Source organism: Acomys russatus, chromosome 24 (genome assembly GCF_903995435.1).
Source record: "Acomys russatus chromosome 24, mAcoRus1.1, whole genome shotgun sequence".
Lineage (NCBI taxonomy): Eukaryota > Metazoa > Chordata > Mammalia > Rodentia > Muridae > Acomys > Acomys russatus.
This window is the reverse complement of record NC_067160.1, coordinates 23,635,041-23,652,211: the sequence shown is the minus strand read 5'-3', so window position 1 is coordinate 23,652,211 and position 17,171 is coordinate 23,635,041. Positions and strand designations below refer to the sequence as shown.

Sequence of the window (17,171 nt, the reverse complement as noted above, 5' to 3'; positions counted from 1 at the left end):
GTGACTCATCTGGCTTGCACCATGTACAAACGACCATTGCTTTCTCCAAATCTCACAAGTAGTGAACCATCCACTCATTTTAAAACTCAGGAGAAAATGGACAGATACCAATTGGTTTGTGTCAGGCCCAAAGGAAACTCCAATTCCCCAAACTCAAACATGGTCCAAATATCCAAAAGTGAGCTCAACCTGGCCTATAGGAGGATTTCTGGCAGTTAGATAAAAGCCAGCATTCCTCAGGAACTTGCAAAACCAGTACCCATCTGGCGGAAGGCATCACTTCCCTTATCTCCAAAAAAAAAAAAAAAAAAAAAAAAAAAAAAAAAAAAAAAGGACATATGGCTTTCCAGTTGAAATATCCCTCTGGCAACACACTAGCAAATCAAGGTAGACTCCAGGTCCCCTCTGTCCCTCCTCACAAGTACTTGTTTATATATCTCAAAGTCCAGGCTAGCGTCCTGGCCCTGCTTGCTTTCCTCTTCTACACTGCACCCCCTGCAGCCCACAGGCTTCTCTTTCCCCAGCTACTCATCCTTCTTCCAACCCACTGTTTTTTCACGGCTCTCACCCCCTTCCTTCCCCCTGCTCTCCTTACTATCCTCCTCTATTCTCTGCTCCTCCTGGTATTCTCACCATGCTTTCTCTATTCTGTCCCCTGCTCTTCTCCCCACCCCCTTGTCCAATTGGCTGCTCTGGATGCTTCAATATGCTTCTGGCTGTTTTGTATCTCAAACAAGCAAAAACAAACAAACAAACAAACAAACAAACAAACAAACCCCCTTAACCATACCATGGAGCCTTAGTGTCAGCCTCCTCACATATGTCTGGTGCTGCAAACCTCACATACAGTTTGGTTCCCCTCTGTGCACAGCTTAAGACAAGGGATTTCGTGGGTGTAAGAACAAGATTGGGACCATATGTCTTTTTAGAAAGTTCTTTGAATTATCTCACTTGTGTTTATGATTTCCCATTGAATTAAAAAAGAACTATTTGTCCAATTAAATGCACATACTTGTAGAAATTAGCTTTGATTTTAAAGAAAATTAACATATGGAAAACATTTAAAAAGCTATATATATGTATATATATTCACTTTTATTTTGAGATATCTTCCTATGCAGGGAGGCCAGTCTAGCCCACAGTTACTTTTTCTCGAGTATCTAGAGTTAATAGGTTTACAGGCATGCCAGACACTAAGTTCTTTTTACCTTTTAATACTAACATTCAAAATCGTTCTCTTTGAATTAAAAAATATTTTTATAGCTCTTCTTTCATTGGTAAATATAATGAGATCTCATGCCATCATATTCCTCATACCAATAGCTTATAAAATATGTCTGATTGTGTTATGTAAATGTCACTGCTGCACACTGAAAATGGAAAAATACAGTTATCAACTTAGGTGATGCCTAAATGTCTTGTGCAATTATGGTACAAGTTAAATAGAACAGGCAAATTATTTTGTTGTTAAGAATTGATTTTTCATTTCATATTTTAAGGTTCAACTCAAATTTTATCAGCACCAAAATTCTTCTCTCATTTAAATCATTCAGAATTATTTTGTGACGGGGCAAGAGTACAAACTTTCCTCCATTTGTGTTCTTGCTGAGACCATTTCCAGATTAACTAGACTTTGATCTCTTTGATGGAAAACCCCATGGAAGACTGCCCAACTCCATTCTAGGATCCAAAGGTCAAGGTGTCCTAGCTAATTTATTTTGGCTTCTGTTAAAGTGGTTGGCTTTTCAAAGCCCACTATGGTTTCTGCCTTTAAAACCCCCTGTTCTGGATATTAGATGCCACAATAGCTTCCCCCAAACAGTTAGGTGTGGGCCCCGCAGGCTGGAATAAAGGCTTTCAATTGGCTCTACACTGTGTTTGATCGGTCATCTTTGGTGAGCTCCCCATGTCTGTGTCTCTTTCCTCCAGTCCCTGAGATAAAATTTAAAATTCATCCTTCTTCATGAGTATTAGTACAAATGTACTATCTATAACAACATCTAAATGGTGAACGGATTACAGGATGCTCTTTCCTATCACTGTCACAATAGCACTGAATGTAAAATAGCTGAGCTGTGGATAGTGGACTAGAGGCCTCATTGACATGTCAGACTCAAGATGATGATATTTCTGAGTCCTATAAAGCCTTTGTTAAACATCAGCAGTCTCCGAGGGAAAAGAAATCTCTTTATCATAGATTCTATTAAATAACATCTATTGCAGACACACTCACAGGGTGGGAGGACTGCAGCAGCCATGTGCCTGATAATTGCAGTCTGCTGCTGTGAGTGGGACTTAATCACACGAGAACATCGTGTCAGGTAAAGTGGCTGGACTCATAGAGAGTGTGACTGGAGACCATTTCTGTTAATTCTACTTAGATAAAACCATAGACTATTTCCATCAGCTTGGCATAGCTGATTGTTGCAAGGAAATTTTGTCTAAGAAAAATGAAACTAAGTGAAGAGCTAGGTTTATCAGCACAGAAACATCTACAAATCAGCTATTTGAAAATCTTTCTAATTGAACTAAACCATATCAAGCCTTTCTATAGGAGTCTCTCTTCTCTTTGCCCATCAATTCCAAATGATCTTTTTTAAAGATAGTTTGGATGTAAATTGTATCTCCGGAAGGCTCAGGTGTTGAAGGACTAATTTCAGGCAGGTTAATCCTGTCATGGAGAAGGGATCTGACAATGCAGATTCTGCCTGAATCATGTAGAGTTGTAGGTTGATAGCTCTACTGGGAAGCAATGGAATCCTTCCATGTTGGGGCTGAGTTGTGTGCCCATGGGTTCTCTATGATGTTCCAGGCACCTTTCTGTTACTCTGCATTGCCTGGACGCTATGAGATAAACAGCTGTGCCCACCATGTTTTCCTGCCATTGTGTTCTTCCTCACCATAGCCCAACAAGCCACCGAAAGACAATATCTGAAACCATGACTCAATGTAAAAGTTCCCTCCTTTGAAGATGCTCTACTAGAATATTTATTCTGGAAAAATCAGTAGAGTTCCCTACCTTGAAGGCCCAGACCACAACATCCTGTAAACACTAACTTTATAGTGCCCTTTCTGGAGCTTGATGCCTGCCGACTATCTTTCAGTCTCCTTTCCTACATTATTTTAAACACTTTATAAAATTATTTCTTTTATTTTTTTGTGATTGTAATATAATTACATCATTTTGCCTTGCCCTTCCTCCCTCCATGCCTTCTCATTTACTCCTTACTTACTTTCAAATTCATGGCCTCTTTTTAGCTTGGCGTGGGGGCACACGCCTTTTGTCCCAGCACTCGGGAGGCAGAGGCAGGCAGATCGCTGTGAGTTTGAGGCCAGCTTGGTTTACAAAGTGAGTCCAGGACAGGCAAGGCTACACAGAGAAACTCTGTCTCGAAAAACCAAAAGAGAAAAACAAAAACAAAAACAAAAAACCCACAACAAATTCATGACCTCTTTTTTCATTAACTGTTGTTACATACATATATGCATATTGTATTATGTATACACACACAGAGAATATATATATACACACACACAGATATATATATACATATATATATATATATATATATATATATATATATGTATGTATATATTTTCTGTGTGTGTGTGTGCATGCGTGATGTTTCCAAGACTTTAAAAAATGAATTAGAGGATTAACATTTGGGTTGGGCATTTCAGCAAAAGAAGGTATGGTAATAAACATCTTTACAATGAATAATATTTACTTTCATATTATGACTAATTCTATTTGCTGAATTATAGGAGAATCTTTTGAGACTAAATAAAGCACTTAAGAAGAATTACAGGGAGTAAAACAGAAGTCCTATTTTTTCTTTTATTTTCAAAACACAAAATAACCCAGTTTTAGATTTTTTTGTTTTTGTTTTCATTGTTATATTTTGCCTGATTGATAAAGTTGTGGAAAAAGAATACTTTTGCTCAAAGACCTGTTATCAATCAGGCATGACAGGTAGGAAGGAGAGCTAAGAACATCACAAGGAGTGACAACTGAATGTGATCTCATTATTGGCAGGACATGTGTGAGGAACAGAGTTTGTATCCTCAGAACACACGTGAAAACCTGGGCAGATATGGCTCCCACCTTTAATTCTGGCAGTTAGGAGGCAGGGAAGGGAGATGCCCCAGAAAAACCTGGGTAGCTATGGTAGCCAACTGACAAGTTATGTGTTCAGCTGAGAGAACTTGAGTGAATACATAAGTTAGAAACTGAGCAAGGTTGACACCCAGCATCACTTTAGACCTCTACGCAGGCACACAGGTATACATAGGCATAACTCTTGCGTGTGCATCCTCACACATGTTTACATATGTGCAGAGATACACTCCATACAAACACTAAAAAAGAAAGTGAAAGACATGGATAATAAATTGTAATAGTAAATGCAGCGGTCTCAATGTCATGTTGGTAACATGCAGACATGTCACTTTCTGTGTTGTGCAAGAGAAAGACTATTGCCAACAACTTTTACATCTCTTAGGTCATCTTATTTGAGCTCCGTGGTCCAGCATCACTGAGTATCCCTGGCAGCCTGTTTAATCATGGACTCTGCAAACTCCACTTTGTTCTGTCTTATAATCGGTAGCTCTACAACATGATCTGAGTGCACATGAAAGCTTAAGAAACTCTGCTGTGGGATCAAGCATTTGTAATTTTTCCATGTATGTATCTAGGCACATAATATAAATATATATAAGAACTGTTATATAAACCTTTAAGCCTACATGTAGCTTAATTAGGCTACATGTAGCAAAGATTACTCAAGGTATCTTATTTGTGCTTGTTTTGATTATATTTCAGATATAATATTTGTATATTCACAGCTCTGCATTTGAATAAATGTCAACCAGGGTAGATTCAACTCTCAGAAGAGTTTTAGGACTCTCACTCTTCACAGTACAGTCTGAGTTAGACTGACCTTTTAGATTTTGTTTCCTAATATGTTTTACTTTGTAGAACAAATTAGAACAAATTGGAAAAAAAGAAGTTGTTGAAGGTGGACTTCAATAAAAACATCACGTTTTGAACTTTAAAATTGGCTAAACTCACTTATGTCATGAAATGTTGGTGAAGATATCAGAGATAATTGAAAAAATTAGTCAAGAAGAACTGCTAATTATGGTAACTATTCAAAACATGTTCAGAAAGCACTTGCAGATGCTCAGAGCTTGTCAGAAAAGATTTACTCTTCTTTTTATCAGTGGAAAATTTGTAGAATATGCTAATGTAAGAAAACAATAAATGTTACCAATAGGTGGTTAAACTCAAATGAATTTTTGCTATATATACTTAAAAGTTTGCACTTTAAGTTTTAGGACACAGAGAAAACACATTTTAAGTAATCTTTATGTATCTTATAAACATTATTGGTACTTATCATTAGACGACAAAGGAACGCAAGAATTTTCACTTTAGCCCTAAAGACTGGGACAAACCTAGGAATTTGTGTGAAGTAAGAAAATGCCAGCAAAAAAGATAAAGTAAAATAATAGTTAAGCATTACTTAGCTACATACACATATTCTTTGTTCTGTAGAGCATGTGTAGTCCCTATGTTCAAATAGACTTTATTTTTAAGTTCCTCATCTAGAAATTTTTGCATTTATACTAGACATGTAGAAATGCTTTCTTGTTACTATTCATTAAACAATATAATCTAACAATTACTGACATAACATTTATGTCGTATTATGATTTGTGGTAATATAGAGATGATTTAGATGTAGGAAGATTATGTGTAAATTACATGCAAATGATGTTATTTTACATAAAAGTTTGAGCATACATGGATTTTGGTACCTAAGTGATATCTAGGAACCCATCCTTTGTGACTATCAAGATATGACTGTAAAAGAGCAACAATGTGGCTGATTGGAATAAAAATGATTCCTGGAGTGTTTAAATGACTTTATTCAGTCAGCCTATAAGTCATTTAGTGAAAATAATTCAGATTCACCTAGACTAGTGGCTCTCAAACTGCCCAATGCTGTGACCCTTTAATACCATTCCTCGCATTATGGCAACCCCCCAATCATTAATTTATTTTGTTGCTCTTCATAAATTTAATTTTTCTACTGTTATGAATTGTATTGTATATATATGTGTGTGTGTGTGTGTGTGTGTGTGTGTGTGTGTGTGTGTGTGAGAGAGAGAGAGAGAGAGAGAGAGAGAGAGAGAGAGAGAGAGAGAGAGAGAGAGAGAGAGAGAGACAACCCATAGGTTGAGAATCACTGGCCTGGGATAACCAATTGTGCACGCTATGTTGGTACTGTGCTAATTAAATCACTGCTCTCTCTGTTATTTACTTATTCTGTTTCCCAAGAAGAGCAACATCTACCCCTATCAGCATAAACAAAAGAAGTGGAATTAAGCACAGATAGCAAGTAAATTATATTAGCTACTTTCTCATGGCTGTGATCTAATACCTGACAAGACACAACTTGAAGACCTGGAAGTTTACTATGGCTCAGAGTTTGAGGGTATAGTCTATCATGGAAAGGAAGATGTCTCAGTTGGGGTTCTATTGCTATGAAGAGACTCCATGACTATGGCAGTTCTTATAAAGGACAACATTTAATTGGGGCTGGCTTACAGTTCAGAGGTTTAGTCCGTTATTTTCATGGAGAGAAACATGGCAGCATGCAGTCAGACATGGTGCTGGAGAAGGAGCTGAGAGCTCTCCACCTTGATCCTCAAATAGCAGAAGGAGACTGTGTGCCGCACTGAGTGGAGCTTGAACATACAAATCCTCAAAGCCCATCCACACAGTGATACATTTTTCTTCAACAAAGCCACGCCTACTCCAGCAAAGTCACACCTGTTAATAGTGCTACTCCCTATGGGCCAAGCAAGCATTCAAACACATGATTCTACAGGGGCCACTCCCACTCAAACGAACCACCACAGAAGGCATGGCAGTAAGAATGGCTTTCAATTGTGACAGCAGGAGCATGAAGCTGCTGGCTCATGTCTGGGTAGATCAGGAAGCAGAGGTAGGTCAGGAAGTATGTTAGGCTATAAATTACGTAGCTGTGCACAGGTGACCCCCATCATGCAGCTAAGCATCCTCTTGTAAAGGTTCAACAATCTGCGAATCAGAATCACCTGCTGGGGATCAGCTGTTCAGCATATAAGCTTAGGTGGGGAGCACGCCACATCCAAACCATTCAATAAGCAAGTAATTTTATGTCATATGGACAAAACTCAGAGATACATTGAATATAGAAGAATCAACAGGTAGTTTGGACAATATATAGACACACACACCAATTAGGTAAAAGTACAATGTATGAAAGATTGAATGCAAATGTGACGTAACAAGGAAGATGGGCAGTTATGAAAAATGAAAAGAACTTGCTATGCTGGGAGCTCTGAGCTGATAGTTTCTCCCCCCCAATTAAGCCAACTTTTAATTACATCCAATTTATTATGGCTCGTCATATGCTTTGTTCATAAATGCCTAGTAAATCCTTTGACTATGGAAGAGGTAACTGAAGAGCGACAGCTACGGCATGATGTTCCAGGCCTTTCATCTCTGGGATAGAGACCGCAGATGGCATTTATATGGAAGTTGAGTTTGTGACTATGGATCTATCTAGGGACACCTCAACTATGGTTCTTGTGTCCACACTACATTCAGGGAAGACTGGTGTACCAGAGAGGAGAGAGTTGCCTCATGAGGATTCAGATATCATGCCTTCTCATCAGGCTTGCAGGAAATTTATTAGTTATGCACTTCTGTCTCTTTTTTATTTTAATTTTAAGAATTTTTTTATATGTTCATGTAACATTATTCTTTAAATTTATTTTCTTTTTTTCATATATTCACATTATTACACATATATACAATAAACTACCTACAGCAAGAAGAACCACAAAACAATCAGGAATTATATAAATGTTACATTCATAATGTTTTGCTTATTTGCACTTAATAAATATGCTGTGGCCTTTGATATGTCTTGCTTTATGGTGCAATTGAAAGGCAACTTTGCATAAAACAAATTTTCCAACACACTCAGGGTGGCTGTCAGATTTTATTTTTCTAACTTTTTTTTTTTTTTTTTTGAGGAGGGTCATGCATCCTTGCATCCTTGGGTTGTCTAGAACTTGCTGTGTAGCTCAATCAGGCTCCGATTTCAGAGACTTGCTTGTCTCTTCTAGATGCTTTTGACCAATTTAACTTTTAAGAACCCATAGAGGCTTGAATAAAGTGCTACCTCTTTCCCAAAACCAAATTATTCCTCATATTATATCATCTAGATAAAAGGAAAAGGGTAAAGAGTCTTTCATCTTTAATTTGTGGGGTTTAAAAACATTAACATTTTTGAAAAGCTGAGTAAATACTCAGTTGTTTAAAAAAGTCATAGTACAGCACTAACTCAAGAACAATAATTAAATAATATGCAAGGATTAACAGGAGGAGGTTTTTGGTTAATAAAATGTAAATTACTTTGATGGCATAAAGGAGTTGTTAAGGTAACCAGTTCACATGATATACAAATGGAATGGTAGACAAAAGTAGAATTCTCAAATGGCAAAAGAATCCTAACTTTAGCATTTCTTGATAGTCTTTATTTATATACTAGTGTACATAAACAAATTCCTCATGTTCTTTGACCACTGACTTACCTGTTAAGCTGTTCTTGAAGTAAGTCTAACCTTTGCTCTACTTCTCCATAGGTGAGGTCGCTTTCAGTCTCAGAGATGCCCCAGGCAGCTCTCTGTAGTCCCGAGGGACTACATTCTTCAGGTTGAGCCCGGGCATGCTCTCTTTCCCAGCTGTGTGCATCAGTGATGTCTGTGGGAAAGAGCAAGACAGAGTGTCAGCTTCTTTGGAATCTCCTTGGCAATACGAAGACACTTGCAAGACAGGCTGGAAGGGTCTCCAGACAGAATCCAAGACAGAGAGAACCAAAGGGTTTCGGGGCCATGACAATCACTATCTCCAAGTTGTAGCAGAATCTTAGCCTTAACCTGTCTGTCTGTCTTACCTCCCCCATCTGCTTTAGTAAGATTCAAGTTCTAGAAACAGTCATGAGACCTGCTTGTGGTGCTTTTCATCTTTTTGTTAGTGCTGAGAAGACATGATGAACAAACTCAAATTGATCAGACAGCTGTGGTTTTTACACTGTTGAGTTTGGGAAGGAATAGCAAGTTTTGTTTGCAATGCTTTACCCCAAACCCTACCCTAAGGTAATTTTCACACATTATGGCTCAGGTTAAAGGTTGAGCAGGGAGTGTGGGTCTTCAGGGTGTTTGCAGGCCGGTGCAGCTCAGTGTTGAGCCAAGGAAGCCAGTCTATCAGAGATGAGAATCCTTAAAGGCCTGCTGCTGGTCCATGCTTTCAACTTCCTTACGTACCCTTTTGCACCGCATTTAATGTGATTACATGGCTTTCTAGAGTTTTCTTCCTGTGAGCCTTTTATTAAAAATGTTTTTATGTTATGTACCGCTTATGCATTCAATTACGCTTTTCTCATGTGCCAGGGGTTAAGTCTCAGATGCTGCTAAGCATGGAGGAACTGAAGGCAAAGGTCGTATGTGACCTTGAAGAATTCAACTGAGAAGCGTTGCAATCACTTTTTATATAAAGATTAATTTTATAAACCTCTTCTACTACTGCTTCTTCTACAAAAGTCTCCATTTTCATGCTATTGGTGTCCAGAGGTGAATGCCTATTAGTTTCTTTCTCACTTTTGTCAAGACTTCAAGTGCTCTGAACCCTCTTTCTTCTACTAAATGATTAAATGGTAAGAAAATAAAACCAGTGAAAAATCTCAACTGGATTTGGGAGGTTATCCCAGAGATTAAAAAAAAAAAAAAAAAAAAAAAAAAAAAAAAAAAAAAAAAAGAGCACATTTTTTCCTTCAGGGGAGGACTGATGGGAGGGACCTCAAGTGGGTCTTTGCTTTCCCATGGGAGCAGCTTTGGGTTATAGAACGTGATTTGGCTTTGACAGACATTTTAAAAGAAAGTCTTGACAAGTAGGTATGATAAACGGCAAGGAACGTTATTACATAAAGATATGGAATTTACATCTTCAGCTATTTAAAAAAATTGGACAGAAAGTAGCTAAATTGAGCAGGATTAGCTATGATTCTAGAAATAGGGAAGAGAGCTGTGAGACTTCCTTTCCTATGGTTTCTCTGAGAGCACACGGAGGAGGGGTGCATTGTACTCCCCCTTTCTAAGTAGATGAACAAAAATATCTATTCTTTTTCCTTGAATTTTCTCTCACTATCTTTTATCATTAAGTCCACAAAAATGTCTCTAATGATATACTTTTTATTTCTATCTCAGTAGGGGAGGCTATAAGGAAGAAATTAACATAACCAAAGACAGCATGAGAAAAGCAAGGCCAGGTTCCTTGTTTTGTGGAAATGGCTAACAGACCTCAGAGTTCCCTGCAGCATTTAGAGAGAGCTCCACATTACAGCATCGTTAGCCTGCAGGACCTTGGTGTTTGGTGTTTTTCTACAGTGACGGTGTCTTGCTTATTTTCACCTTTTACCAGACAGGAATGTGATCACAAAAGTGAAACTGCAGATTTTCACTGAAAAGTAGGATTTGCTGTTCACAGACAGTTGAACAAATTTAAAAGGTAAAACGGTAACACAGCGTCTTAGTAAATTAGACTTCTGCTCTGTGCTGGTGATGCTAACTCAACCTGTAGAAGATGCACAGGGAACCTGGTAACGCCAGGAACTGCCGTCTCTTATTTTCCAATACCCAGTTCATGTAGAAACATTTCTTTGGAAAGGGTGAGAACTGATAGTGTTGAAAGCTCTGCGATGTCCTCGTGAGGCTGTGCCATGAAACCTCATTGAATTTCTGCCTCTGCTTAACAGCTCCCTCAGACGCAATCATGCAACACATTGATTTTTAAATGACACTGCTGAATCACATGCAATAAATTATTAAGAACAGTATTTTTCTTTGATGCTTAAAAAAAAGAATCATCTCAGCAGAAACGAGTAAACGTGTACTGTGAGTCTGAGGCTTCCTTGCTTGGAATTTAATTTTTAATTGAAATTTAGAGATATGGAGTTAACTTGTTAAATGGTGGTATGAAAAATAAAAAGTTCAAAGTGGGAAACCCTGGTTAGTCATCTTAATCAAATGAGCATCCTTGTAGACACTTTCTAAAAATAGCTCAGACAGTATCTGCTGCTGTGGTTGCCTTGGAAAATGTTGCTATAGTTGCAAGGCACATCTCTTCAAATGGATGAACAGAGAGTGAACCTTCACATTTCAGGTTCACAGCTTCAATAGAGTCTACATTTGACTCCAGCATTAGGAAGGCCAGAGTCAACTTAATTTTTTTCTTTTTGAGTTTTGCTTAAATAAACAAGTACCATAATACAAGGGAGTGAAATTGACTATTGGTAATGACATTAAGCTGTCAGCATCCAGCAGGTCAACCTGCAGTAGTTATAGCTACACTTAACAAGTTGATGTCCGTTACTATTACACAATATTGCACTTTGAAAGTTGCCAGTGAATAATCTTTGTAGTGAATCAAGTTTTTAAATTCTTCATTGGTTAATTATAATATTGAGTCATGTTAAGTGCATGTCATCTTGACTGAAGCTTTATGTCATCAATTCCATTTGTTAATACACATGCATATTTAGCAATGCATTATCAAGATAATTATTCATGACTTGAATGTGGATTACATTATAAATTTTTTGAAAACATGGATATTTAAGAGATGCTAAAATTATTTGCAAATATAATTTATTGGGCACAGAGAAGAGTTAATTAAAAGCTGGAAGAAGTAAAATTATAAATTGAAGGGTATTTGAATTCACTGTCAGGAAAAATCATTATAAAGTCAAATAAAATCTCAAAAATATCTTTAGTGACTTGTCACTTGAAAGCCTAATATTCAAGAAGAAAACATGTTCTTATAAAAATCACAAAATTATTTTACACATAGTAGATATTGTTCAGTCAGTTCTTCAGAAGTTTGGCTTTCAGGATACAACCTGTTCCTATTTTTAGTACTTCCCAGAATCCAGTTTCATAAATAACTAAAACAGGACATTTGATAATCACATCTAATATTCTGTTCTTCCACTGTGATGAATGAGATGCTATTTTCCATGCACTTCATCAAGGTTTTAGGTAGTCTAGAGGACACTTGCATACATTCTTAGCTTATTTCCTCGTGAAAGCATGACACAAGCTGAGGTGACGTAATAGAGAAAGGAATGCTGGGAACTTGACCCTCTTGTACTAAACTACACTTTGTTGTTGGATGTTATTGTGGAATGAAGGCCATAACTGGTATCTACCTTCGCACTGACATATTTTTCTATCCTCCCAAGCAAAACATCCTGGATTTCTTTGGATGTTTTGTGATACTGTCTGTAAAAAAAAAAAAAAAATATATATATATATATATATATATATATATTTACATATATATAATTTTCGTGTGTGCTGTTTGTCTCTATGTGTACCACATGAATGTAGAAGACAGAAGAAGATTGGATCCCTTGAAACTTGATTTACACGCTTTTGTGTGCCACTAGATGGATGTGGGAGCTGGGAACCAAGCTTAGCCACTCAGCCATCTATCCAGTTCTGTGTGATGCCTATTAAATTTTCACATTCAAATTATATAAGTAAAGAGTTGGAAAATAAAACCTAGTAGAAAATATTAAATAGAGCTTGAGATTTGATCCTAGAAAAATTTATTTACAGAGTATATTGTTTCATAATCATAATCAGTTGGCTACATGACATTTTTTCTATCTTAAAGCTGCATAAAATGGGTCCTGAAGTTGGTCAAATCATTTGCCCAAAATTATAAAGGGTGGCAGAGCTGTTTTTAGAATTCAAGAAGTCTGACCCTCAGCTCTAGATTCACTTAAATAGAAAGATCTAACTAGATCTGTAGACCTGGTGCATTGATTGCTCTTCCAGGTAGCATTTTAAAAATGTTCCTGTTTTCTCTCTTTTATCATAAAATCTGAAAAATCAAGCATATCCTGTGTATTTTCTATAATAAATCTTGAACATGTGGTTATTCCTTTCAGAGAAGATGTGACACAAGAGTGTTCCCAAGACTATATTTTATTTCAAGATATTTCTCTTCCTTATAATTCACAGAAAATGAAATTCTGTTTGATTTACAGCATGTTGTTGTAATTGGATGGGGCTTTCCTATTATAAAGTTATTAGGCTGAATTTAAGAAATTGGTACAGAAGGTTAGTATACAAATAAGACTTTTTGCTGGGTGGTTGTGGTACATGCCTGTAACTCCAGCACTTGGGAGCTGACAGATCTATAGGAGTTTGAGGCCCAGCCAGGTCTACAAAGCGAATTCTAGGAACACCAGATTTATACAGAGAAACCCTGTCTTGGAAAACTAAAACCAAACCAACCAACCAAAATATCTGACTTGTTAGCTCTCAGCAAATAGCCTCTGAGCCTCTCCTCCTGTAACCAGTGGTTTCAACTAACAGCCCAGACTTGTGCTTAGTCTTGCAGTAAGTCTGGTTGTCCACAAAAACTCTCCCAAACTAAAATTTTGGGGGAACAATATTGTAGAAGTATGTGAACACTTTATGCATGGTCTTAAGTCTGAAGACTTTTTAAAAATTTCATAAATTGAAAGGGTTAGAAGAACCCTGGCTGACACAGTTCTGAGTTTTTGAAAAAGCAACCCTTTCCCCATCTAACAATGAGAAAGGTCTATTGACACTTGATTACCTTTGCAGGAGTGGCTCCTTGTATCTGTGTGAACTCTTCCTGAGGCAGGTGTTGTTTCGTCCCCGTGGAGTCTGGTTTCTTTCACCATTCTTGGGGTAGAATCTACTGTACCCAAGAAGAGTGGCTTTTGTTCATCATCGATGGAAGAGATGAAGGACAATGACCTGCTTTTCTTCTCTTCGAAGTGCTTCTTGGAGCTCTGATAACGTCTTATTGTATCTGTAGAGTCATCAGCATCATTTGCACTACTGTCTTTGCTAAAATCTATCAAAGAAAGGTGATTTTCATAGTAAACACCCAAACGTGGGACTCTGTGCACATTATACTAAATGGCTATAAGTAAACTATGCTTTACCTATGAAAAAAAACGTAGTTGTGTAGAGACTTTCAAAAACAAGGGTTATTAGATTATGTTCATAAAGTAAATTACTGATTTCAAAATTTAAGAGAGATGAGCAAGAGTAAGTTTATGTTGAAAAGAAATGATATGAAAAATTTAAATGCTACACAGACAACTCTTACTTAGTCTTAGAATCAGGCATATTAATCTCTTGAGGAAAATGGAGAGACTAGGGAAAATGTGTCCTAATTCTAAAATATCACCACTATACAGCTTGTTATTTACTTTTTAACCTTTATGCCCTATCATCTGTGACAATCATTCACACATTGTAAAGGTCAAAGCTGGAAGCCACTTCAGTAAAGTCTGGCAGGCTGAGTTTCAACCTTGGCTCAGGAAATGGCCTTGACATTCCAGGGAGTTAGGTTGTGTAGCACATTGCAAAGAACATAAAGCTTAAATACAGTAATTGAGGTAAGTTTCTACCTAATTACATTAAGGCCACTGATGCATAGTGACTGCTTCATAGAGAAATGTCAGGATAATTTCAGCCCTGAAGGTTGTGTGAGAACATATTTCAGCAAGGAAAACTCAGAAACAAATCTCAGAACTTGTTTCTATTAGTGTCCTGGGGAGAGAGTGTAATTCTCCATCTGGTTTCTCCTAATAATGAACCAACAGAGCTCCAAGAGGTATATCATTTTCTGGAGAAATTTTAAAGACAGTGTCCCCATCTACTCTGTGCCTGGGTGTGCTCATTTTGTTATTTATAGAAGGCCAAATGAACAGATTTAAGGCCACTCCAGAGAAACTTCCAACTGCTTTTCAAAATTCCCATATGGCAACGAAATGAACCCAAGATACTTTCTCTCTCTGTTTTTTTTTTTTTTAAAGAAAAACAAAACTTATATTTTAAAAGTATTAAAAGCCAAATGGCAGCCCAAGGTAAAAATGGGCAGTATAAAAAAATAAGCTTCGTTTCAAAGGAACATAAGGTCTGTCAGTTGAAGTCTAGCAAATACAGAGAACCTAATGTATTAAGAAAATACATTTTCTTAAGATGTAGATGATGGAGCCAGGTGTGGTGGTGCACACCTGTAATCTCATCACTCAGGAGGCAGAGGCAGGCAGATCACTGTGAGTTCAATGCCAGCCTGGTCTACAAAGCTAGTCCAGGACAGTGAAGGCTACACAGAGAAATCTTTCTCGAAAAACCAAAAAACCAAACCAAAAAAAAAAAAAAAAAAAAAAGTAAATGATGGACAGCTCATGGGAGGGGAGAGAGGAGACTGCCTCTGACATGAACTCTGGTGCCTGCGATTTGATCACTGCCCCTTGGCAGCAGGGTGGCCTTGCAAGGCATGCAGAGGAAGAGGATGAAGACTACCCTGATAAGACCTGATAGACTGTGGTCAAATGGTGGGAGAGGAGCCCCAGCCATCACAGGTCTATAGGACAGGTATAGAATGGAAGAGTGGAAGATAAGAGTGTGGGGATAACAATCGAGATGTAATGTGAATAAATTATAATAAAAAATAAATTCCAAAAAGATATGACACTTGTTCAGTGATTCCTTCATTGCTGAGCACACTGCAGAGCCTCTCGCTGTGCCATATAGCAATGACTGCTACTCTGGATTTACATGGTGCCTCTCAACCACCAATCTAATTGTAAATACTCAGATCAGTACATGCAAAGGTTCTTTTCTCCAGTGTCATTAACACAACTCTTCTGACACTCTAGACTTCAACTGTTTTTTTTATCTTGTCTCTCTCAGACCCTTCTGAAAATGCTAGTAACACTCCCCACCCCCCTTTTGAGCATACCACAAAAAACAAGTTATCAAACATATTTTATTAAGTTTGAGAAGAGAATAAAAGCTTAGCTTCTCTAAGTTTTTACTGTTGTAAAAGTTTACAATATGGGCTTCTAGCTCATGACTAATCCCTTTTGTACTTAATAGTCAGAACAGAATGGAATTGATACCAACGCAAGCTTTTCGTCTTCTTGCTGTTGACATTCTCTGTCGCTATATCATGAGATTTTTCCAATAGGAACCATATTGAAATCAAACTCAATATCAATCCATGTGTTTTTCATCCAAGTGAGGGTGACTATGGTCCATATGTGCCATAGTGTAATAGTCTACTTTGTCACATTTGGTTTATAATTCTCTATAAAGTTGTAAATCCCTACACATGGGGTTTGGAGAGATATCTCAGCAATTATGAGTATTTTTTGTTCTTTCAAAGAACCCAGGTTTGGTTCTAGGCATTCAAATGACATCTCACAACCATCTATAACTCAAGTTATATGGATCTGACTCCTTCTTCTGCTCAGTGTGGGTGCAAGGCACACACATAGTACATATGCATACTAGCAAGCACTCGTACACATAAAATAAAGCAAATAAATATGTGAAAAAGATAAAACCTGGTACACAGACTGTGGTGAGTAAAGAATTACTAATAAATAGCTCAACAGTCTAAAGACACCAATTATTTTACGTACATAGGACCTCTTGTGCCAGTTAGATTTTTTTTTTTTTTTTTTTTTTTTTGTGAGCTTGATGAAAACTTGAGTCATTTGGGGAAAGGAAAACTCAGCTAAGAAATTGTCTTCCTCAGACTGGCCCATGGGGAAGTTTCTGCTTTAATGATTGATGGAGGAGGACCATGCCTACCATGAGTGGTTGTGCTTCTGGTTAGGCAGTTCTGGGTTCTAAGAGAGCAAGCTGAACAAGCCAAGGAGAACAGACCAACAAACAGTGTCTGCTAAGGTTCCTGCTCTGAGTTCCAGCCTTACTGTTTTTCCATTTCTCCATGCCTCAGCGATGGACTCTAAGCTGTAAGACAATTAAACCTGCTCCTTTTCAACTTGGCCCAGTATTTTATCACAGAAATCCCTGTAGCAAAAAGTGCAGGTAAATGAATAATGACATAAGTAGAAGAAGTTTTATGATCCTGAATTTTTCTGCGTTCCACTACATTAGGGCAGTCTGTGCGGACAGCTGCTTTGGTGAGGCCTCCCCAAAACAATATTTCCTGATTAATACTAGCTAAATTAAAGCTTCATTTTCTAGCA

The 17,171-nt window shown here is 37.5% G+C and overlaps 1 protein-coding gene across 1 annotated transcript in view; it reads right to left on the bottom strand.

Moving 5' to 3' along the window:
- Kcnh7 (potassium voltage-gated channel subfamily H member 7) overlaps positions 1-17,171 on the bottom strand; it is a 450,850-nt gene that overhangs the window by 3,905 nt on the left and 429,774 nt on the right. Inside the window, exons 13-14 of the mRNA XM_051167119.1 lie at positions 13,748-14,011; positions 8,653-8,821 (exon numbers count right to left, since the gene is read on the bottom strand). Coding sequence (XP_051023076.1) covers positions 8,653-8,821; positions 13,748-14,011 — 433 coding nt within the window. The remainder of the gene's footprint in view (positions 1-8,652; positions 8,822-13,747; positions 14,012-17,171) is intronic.